Consider the following 8,920-nt stretch of genomic DNA (forward strand, 5'->3'; position numbering starts at 1 on the left):
TGTAAAAAGTGTCAAACATAGAACATAGCTCTTGTGATACTAGTTTTTCAGTAGGAAAGGCCTAGTAAGACAAATGTGTTGGAGCAGGTCTAGAGCTAAACCTGTGCCTACTTTTTTTGCAAGGGGCTGAAATAATTTTTTCACAGAGCCCAGAGTATTTTTTCTTATTGATTTGAATCAGATTTTCTTCTTCTATCCTCTTTGTTTGAATCGTTTATGAACCTACAATCTAACCTTCTCATGTGTTGATGAAGGCTAGATATCTAGGGAATGAGATACTCAATACAAATCTCACTCAAGCAACTGGACAAATTTTGACTTCAGACACTGTTCAGTCACTGACGAAAGACAGCAGATTCTGTCTGAATGTTTTCAAAACTTGTCCAATTTCTTGAGTAACTTTTGTATGGAGTAACTTTTTCATGTCCCCGCTCTCATGAAGTGTTGAAATTTAGCGACATCTAAATTCCCCGATCCAGAATGATAGAAGTAGAATTACACAGTCACAATGTGGAGTTCAATCAATGAGATATTGTATTAGATAATCAATTTAGTCATACAGACTAGATAAACAAACTTGAAATGTTGTCAGTGAAGGTAAAAAAAGAATCAAACAATATTTGTATCACCAAGTTCTGATTCAAGAAATTGTTGTTTTGTAGGAGGGAGAGAAAGAAGAAAGAACCTCAACTGTCAAACTACCAGTCCGTGTTAAAGTAGTTCCAACTCCTCCAAGAAGGTATGTGTTTCATATTGAAACATATGTAGCATGTAAAATGTCTAGGCTATACAATAGGGTATACAATACATTGGTAGGAGTATGAGTCCGTAAATAGCTTCATTGGTATTCAGTCTTGAGTACACAACCTTCTTTTTCTTCTTTACTGATGTTTCACAGTAGTCATGATCAAGAGCACGTCCTTGTTGTGATAGATACGTCACAATGGGACAAGTTTACTTTGCCCTGATGAAGACAGCAGACAGTCTGTTGAAACATCAGTAGAGAAGAAAAATATGGTACATAAGAAAGCTGAACATTGTTGTTCAAGACTCACTACGTCAAGACAAGATCTGACTTTGCCGGGTTGAAGAAGAGACAGAGGTTGTCATGAAAGCTCCCCAAAGTAGCAAAGTGTTGTCTGCATGCCTTTGAATATTTCGTCAAAAGAGTCGCTACCGTTTTATGTTTGAAAAGAGATAAAGTTCAGATGATTTGATAGATCTAGAAACCTTCTGATGTAGGACTTTGTTCAACCTAGTGTTAAGGTCTGATCGTTAAGCGGAGTCCGTAAACTGATTTTCTCTCCAGTAAACGAGTCCTGTGGGACCAATACCACAACCTGCGGTACCCGCCGGGCTACTTCCCTCGCGACAACCTCCGCATGAAGAACGATCCCCTGGATTGGTGAGTCACAGTCACGGATCTATGGAGAATACCATATACCAGGATGAGGCCTGGGGAAAAAAATGTTGTGTTTCTGATTGCCCGACCAACCCTAGCAAAAATCTGCTGACCCAAGCCTTTTTTTCCTTCAACGACCTCTAGCAAGGGACATAAAATTTTTGTGAGTGATGACAATTAAAAATAGGATTTGTAATAAACATCATACATTCAGTACTTGTGCTCGTACAATGTTTACAATCTGTACAATTACAACATTATTTTTAAGATACCAGTGTACTGGTTGGATCTCTTCAGCCGAAATATTTTTTTTTTAAATGGGCACCTCTTTCTTCTATTTAATTGTGTGTTGAATAGACTAAACGCAATCATAATACTGTGAATCTTTTGCCTTGGTTATATTTTTTGCAATTAACTCTCCACCGCAAATTTACGAAACAGCAAATTAAATAAGTGGTTTATTTTTTTCAAATTCGAAAATATTAAACAATAGTACCACCTAGCAGCCAACAGCTGAATTGCGTGTAGCTATTTTACATGTTTCGCATTAAAAGGAGCATATAACAATAACAATATCGTAGGTGGTAAATTTGCATTTTTAAAGTATTACTACTGTATAACAGAATTGCCATTAACATAATGTGATCTCACAGGAATGGTGACCACCCTCACACCAACTTCAAGGACACGTACCAACACCTACGGAACGCCGGGTACTACATCGAAATCCTGGGAGCTCCGATCACTTGTTTTGATGCCAATCAATATGGTAACTGTTACCTTCCTCCTCCAGCAGTATTTCCAATAAAATTTTATCTTTCTATAATTCTAAAGAATGACAAGACTATATTTTGTACAAATAAGAGTGTTGGAAAGTGTAAACTTAGTAGAATTTCAAAGTCAATGACATTGTGTTATTGTTTTCAACATAAGATACAAACCATGGTGTTCTTCTTCAAAGTACTGAAAGTTTTGTTTCCAGTCCCAAATTGTAATTGTTACTCTGAAAGTGCTTTTTGGTTTGTTTTGTTGGAATTATCTATTTCAAGTGTTACTGCTAGTATAAGAGATAGATTTTCACTGAAGATTAATGTTTATGTTTTTCTTACAGGAACCCTACTTATAGTAGACAGTGAGGAAGAGTTCTTCCCCGAAGAAATCTCCAAGTTAAAGAGAGATATTGACAACGGACTATCAGTGATCGTCATCGCTGACTGGTACAACGTCTCTGTCATGAAGAAGGTCAAGTTCTATGACGAGAACACCAGGTGAGGAGCTGTGCAACAGCGCCACCTTTCAGAATGTAGTGGAACTGCAGTTATGGTTTAAGAAATATGCCAAATTTTCATGTTGATAGGCACTGCATCACAAAAGATAACTGACAGTAGCTGATGAAAAAACATAGCCACGATGTTGTAGCATTGGGGTCCAGTATTGGACAGTAATATCATATGTTGTTTTTCAAGTTTATTTTAACTAGGAAATTGTATGAAATTGAAAAGTAAATCTATCTCTTTTTTTGTATTGAGTAAACAATACAAGGAAAAAAAGTGGCGCTGCACTCAAGACTTATATTAACAGGCTATTTAAAATAACATAACCGAATGCCCCCTCCCTATACAGCAATATATTAGCAATAGAAGGACTAGAAAAAGAAGGTTCAATAAAGACATATGATTTGATGTTACATGTCCTCTATATCTGCAACACAGAACTGTAAGCAGCCTCACAGAGCTAGAAGTGCTACATAAACAAACTCAATTTGACCTTAGTGGCAAGAGGAACAGTTTGTAAACCACTGCACCACACACTTGCATGTTAACATGTATGTTTCTTTGACCCTTGTTCTGCAGACAATGGTGGATGCCAGACACAGGAGGGGCCAACGTCCCTGCCCTGAACGACCTCATGTACCCCTGGAACATGGCCTTCAGTGACCAGGTGTACGAGGGAGACTTTACACTGGGCGATCACGACAGTGAGTTTCCTCAAGTGTGGTATAATCCATAGACAGCTGCTCTCCCACTCGTACTCCTTCCCCCCCTGGTCAATGACCTCAATTTGGGACACCCCGGTGGCTTGGGACTTTTTAAGCATTAACTGTTATAGCAGCGGATAAGGCTAGGGAATGAAGAAATTCACAAAAACTTTTTATATATTTCACGGAGGTACATATTTGAGATCTCTAATTTCTTGTTTTCTCTCTCCCCAGTGTATTATGCGTCGGGATCCAGTATTGCCAAGTTCCCTGAAGACGGAATCATGATTACGCAGACTCTGAAGGACCAAGGTGAGCTCGTAAATACATTACAGTGTGAAGACATTACAGTGTTGGTTTTCAAAGACAGTCAGGAAAATAGTATGTCCATGAACATGTTATATCCACAGTGGATATCACAGATTTTGGAGTGGTCTCAGATTGGAATGTTTTTTGTTAAATCCTGTCTTTCTGTTTGAAATGATTACCTGTCTAGAAATACTAAGTTCTGAGAATTTAAAAACACCCAGGAACTAATTAGAAAAAAATCTGAATACATAGTGAGCTAAACGGGATTACTTTTCCCCAGGTAACGAGGTGCTGAAGCAGGAGTCCCAGACGGTGGACACCGTGCCGATCCTGGGTCTGTACCAGATGACTGGGGAGGAGGCCGGCAGGGTGGCGCTGTATGGAGACTCCAACTGTCTGGACAACAGCCATCTACAGAAAGGTAAACTCATGATGGCATAACATGAACAATACCCACAGGCTCTGCCCCTGATGGGTTTTATATTTGCAGTTTTTTTGCAGTGATTTTGAAATCAATGTACATATATTCTGTCAGTAATGAATTCTGTGTGTCCACTGGTAACACCTCAAAGGCCTGCTTCTTTACAACCACAAATATAAGTCATTGAATTTGAATGAATTTACATTATATATCTTATAGGACAGGACATGTGTAACAGTTGAAATTATATAACTCTGGAACTTTTCATGATATGAGGTTCATCTTTACATTAAATATGAAAGAGAATTCCAACAATTACTTGGGTATAAAGTACTATAAACTGTAATTGATTACTTGTGTTGCAGCTAATTCTAATGGATTGTTTGCTAACATTAGTTCTGTTGCCCTGCCCAGACTGTTTCTGGCTGCTGGACGCCCTGCTACAGTACACGTCTCACAGCCACATGCCTCCCGTGTTCGAGCAGCAGGGATCGCCTTTCTCTATCACAAACGTGGAGTTACCGGAAAGAATGGAAGGTAGGTGACGCATCTCTCTACTTGTTGTGTTGTGTATGTGTTTGAGTATGGTGTTGGGTGACTTTGTCCTGTATTGTAAGGCTAGCTTTCACAAGAACAGGATTTGGAGTGTGCAGCATCTCTGTGTCTCTAAAAGGAGCACACCCAACTTTATTTTGGGTCTCACTTTAAGGCTGTGGTTAGGGATGTCCCTCAGATAAGATGTTAATTGGAGGTCCTGTGTTTGAGGAGAGCTATACCTCCAGCATACCAAAGAACCCACCACACTCATCAAAAAGAGTAGAGGTCCATCCCAGTGTGAGTGGATCAAACCTTACAGCCAAGTCTCCAGGTTGACATCTTGAAAAGGTGATAGTCGCCTGTCATGTCAATTCTTCCACAAATGTGGTAAATCTTGATGAATGAATATGGAAATCTTTTGTCACATCACAGTCTACAATATTCCTGTAAACTTGTAAGGGTAGGAAGAAGTGATGCCTGGAGGGAGAGAGCAGCCTTAGTCCAGGCAAGCCGCCCAATATGATGATGATGTAAGTGTAGGATACTGATGACAATGGGTATTGTTCCTCCCAGGTAACCACCTTGCCAGGTACTCCAAGGTGCTGGAGTCCAGTCTGGCTGGCCAGACTCGGCCCTTACCCGCCTGTCCACACCTGTCCTGGGCTAAAGGGGAGCCTCTCAACAAATCAGCACCAACGTGAGTACAGGCAGTCGTACCGTGGGGTTTGAACCTTCATTCTTTCTTTAAGGTCTTTCACCTTCTCTCCATTTGTCTCTCTCTATCGGTTTTCTCTCTCTCCCTCACTCTTTCTCAGCTTTTCTCTCTAGATCTCTCACAATCTGTTGGTTTATCTCACTCTCTTCCTCTTTCTCTCCCTCTCTTTCTCTCTCCCTGTATGTCTCTCTTTGGACACTTTTGCCAAGTTTTATAACAAGGAAATTCAAACTTTTCAACACTAAGGACTTTTCCATTCATTGTCAGTGAGGATTGAGCACTTATTTATCAGGTAAATGGGTGTAAGAATGTACATGTAGTACTTGAGATATATGTATTTGAGAAGAGGTGTAAGAAAGGATTTCAATCTTAGTAAGTCATTGGAACTACAGGATGAGATAATTCTCACCTGCCAGATAGCTTGTGCCACTTGACATGCTTTTCAGCACCAAGGAGTCAGCTGTGATCTTCAGCCAGAGGCCCCTCCTTCACTGGACGCCCAGTTACATGAAGTATAGAGTCTCACCATGTCTTGAGAAGCTTCATTTTAAAGATTGATCTTTCAAGTGTTTTATTCCCTTTTTTCGGTCTATCCACAGACATCTTTATCCGCACCAAAAGCTGTTGTCGATCGACCTGATAGAACCGCCCGTGCCGAACGTGGTTCGGCGCCAGCCGGGCATACAGCACATCGTGTCGGACGGGGTGGGGTGGGACATCCAACCAGGGGTGCCCAGCCACCCGCACAACTCTATACAATCCATGCCAGTCTTCGCGCTGGCAGGGTTGACTCTAGTAGTAGTATTTTTTGCTGTACATATACATAAAAGTAGATCAAAACCCAAGAGGAGAAAACCCAGGTTAAAACGACCCACGTTTATAAACATAGTTAAACCTGTAGTGTAGCGTGGACAGATTTTGTACATAGGATTTTTAGACATAGCTGGGAAGGTTGAGGTTATGTTCTGCTTGTATTTAAGGATGTGTAATATTGTTAGTTTGACTGTTCTTTGCCATGTAGTTTATACCTACAGGACAATTGGTTTAGATACTGCCTTTATATTTCAACTGTGTTGATCGGCAATTGTTTGTACACGTGTATTGTTTTAGTCCAAACATTGTCGGAATTGACTGGAATATTTCACATATGTTGTACTTTATTGAAGCCTTTTTTTTAAAGTCTGGATGTTATTTATTATTCTTTGAACATTGAATGTTCCCAACTCTTGCTCCCTGTGTTAAAAATCTAATCACTGAAAACTGTTGGTTCACAAATTTGCTTTCACTTTTTAACCTGCCTGAAGCCAAAACAGTGAAAATTGGATGAAAGATTGAATGGGATTTTCTAACTTGATTAAAATAAAATCTGTCAGTTGAAATGATCTTAGGATCACTTAGAATCGTACATCGCAAACATTTGGGAGGACAGCCCTGTAAGACACTAATGTCTTTTGAGGATGGACATTCTTGTAGCCTCCAACAAAATTCACAATTTTTTTTTCAGATATTCCCTGGGAATAAAATTTGCATGTTGTATTGAGACAAATTTGTTTTCCTTGGCTCATTTCTTTTGTAAAAGTTGCCTCTTAAGTTATTAACTTTTTTTGTGGATCAGAGTACAGAATTACATTTTTTCTTACGAAAATCATGTGTCACTACCTCCCAAATTCATTCAGACTTGTAAAATTCCTTGAGTCAGTCAGTAGTATTTTGTTGTGTAAAAAGGGCAGTTGCAAATACTTCTATGGGTAAGAATTGTAAGTTTTGTTAACGAAACTTGAGAATTTTGTATATGTATATTGTACATACCCCGGTGAACACAGTAAGTGGTAACTGCTTGAAAGCTTGTACAGTTGGCAGTCTTAATTCAGAGGAGTTCCTACAATAGATATCAAATTCATTTTGCCAATTTTTATTAAAAGACATCACTGTGGTTGCGACCAAGGTTGCTGTACTTCAACTGTACTATGGCTGGTGTGTACTCTGACTCTGTTCTCTTTCAGTATTTGTAATGGCTCGGTGATATTTGTTGCACGATATTCCCTAAGGCGATGACAGACCCATTTGTCAACAAGCCAACCGTTTCCGTCACACGCACCCATGCATGACACACCCAGAATTGTCATATGAATGTACAGAATGTCTTTTTAGCGAATACCCACATATACCCGGCCACTCTGGAGAAGTCTGCTTCATGAATCTCAAATTTCGAATATACTCAGTTTCGTGTCATAAAACTACCATATGTAAAATGTCTCTAGGCTCTAGGCTCAACAGGAACACTGACAACTACAGCTATCGACAGTAATATCTAACCAAGGAAATATTCTTGCAGCATCAGTTAGTTCTAGTTAAACTTCATCTCATGCCTGATGCCAAAATAACATGAAAAGATACAGATCAAGGAGGTTCTATGATAGAACCTGCTTGGATAGACCAACAATATGATGCAATAAATGCCAGTTGTGGCACCTGACTACCAAGTCTGTAGAGTTCTTGTCGCACAGCTCTCTGTACAGTGTTATATCTTCATGTTGAATCAATGGAATAAATTTTTCCACTATTTGAGAACTGTAAGCTTGTGCTGTTTTCTTCAATATATCATTCAATCCTGATCCTGACTGGCCATCACAATTAGCAGTACAACCAATGATAGCATGGCAATTAGCATTTCGACCAAAAAGAGAGCGGCTGCATGACCATCAAATATTTGAATTTTGTACTATTATTTTGAATTTCCATGTTTTGACACAGGGGCAGGGCTATTGGATCGGGCTACTGGTCGTAACTTGTGGTTGTGCCATTCAGAATCATTGCATTTTAAACCTTGTTTGTCAGACAAACCAGGTATTCAATGAAAGAAAGATTCAAGAAAATTGATGCATCAGCTCAGGGAGAAAAATGGGAAAGAATTAGGAGGTTGAAAAAAATTGAACTTGATGTGAAAAATTGAAAAATGTGGGTTTCCCTAGAAAACATTGACAAACCACACAAGAGTCATTTCACTGCTTGACAAAATAAAAAGACATCATTGACACATGCCACATTTGCCAGTTTAATGTATAAAAGAAACTTTTTTTCTGGTATAAAAATGGATATAAGTTTAAGCATAAAAAAAGTATGTACTGGGTAAGTATCAGATAAATACAGACATTTTACATTAAACAATTTCCAGAAAGATGAATGTACAATTCTGCCAATCTGTAATTATATTTGCCCCCAATCTTCCTATCACATTTACTGAACTATATGAGGAGTCAGAACATTCATTCAGAAAGGTATAGAAATTGTTCATAATAGGTTAGAGGTGTATTTATAAAACTGTGCTTTTACTAAGCTTATATACCTTTTTGAAAAAGCTTTGTGCATAAATACATTCTGTGTTATTTCATCTAAACCACACTACGACATGAAAAATTGCAGTGTGCATGTATATAGCGACTTCGGCATACTTTAGTTGCCATATGAATATAATACTGGTAATAACAGTGATACTGCATAGATAGTGACACGTATTTGTTTTTAGAAAAGAAAGGGCTCTAACAGGATTTATATGTA

The 8,920-nt window shown here is 38.8% G+C and overlaps 1 protein-coding gene across 1 annotated transcript in view; it reads left to right on the forward strand.

Annotated features, from left to right (window-relative positions):
• LOC136438334 (membrane-bound transcription factor site-1 protease-like) overlaps window positions 1–7,933 on the forward strand; it is a 99,098-nt gene extending 91,165 nt beyond the window's left edge. Inside the window, exons 19-28 of the mRNA XM_066433099.1 lie at window positions 663–739; window positions 1,310–1,405; window positions 2,056–2,171; window positions 2,514–2,670; window positions 3,256–3,380; window positions 3,615–3,692; window positions 3,970–4,110; window positions 4,525–4,647; window positions 5,221–5,344; window positions 5,962–7,933. Coding sequence (XP_066289196.1) covers window positions 663–739; window positions 1,310–1,405; window positions 2,056–2,171; window positions 2,514–2,670; window positions 3,256–3,380; window positions 3,615–3,692; window positions 3,970–4,110; window positions 4,525–4,647; window positions 5,221–5,344; window positions 5,962–6,268 — 1,344 coding nt within the window. The 3' untranslated portion in view covers window positions 6,269–7,933. The remainder of the gene's footprint in view (window positions 1–662; window positions 740–1,309; window positions 1,406–2,055; window positions 2,172–2,513; window positions 2,671–3,255; window positions 3,381–3,614; window positions 3,693–3,969; window positions 4,111–4,524; window positions 4,648–5,220; window positions 5,345–5,961) is intronic.
• Window positions 7,934–8,920: the final 987 nt, after the last annotated feature.

The sequence above is a fragment of the Branchiostoma lanceolatum genome, chromosome 7 (assembly GCF_035083965.1).
Source record: "Branchiostoma lanceolatum isolate klBraLanc5 chromosome 7, klBraLanc5.hap2, whole genome shotgun sequence".
NCBI classification, from domain to species: domain Eukaryota; kingdom Metazoa; phylum Chordata; class Leptocardii; order Amphioxiformes; family Branchiostomatidae; genus Branchiostoma; species Branchiostoma lanceolatum.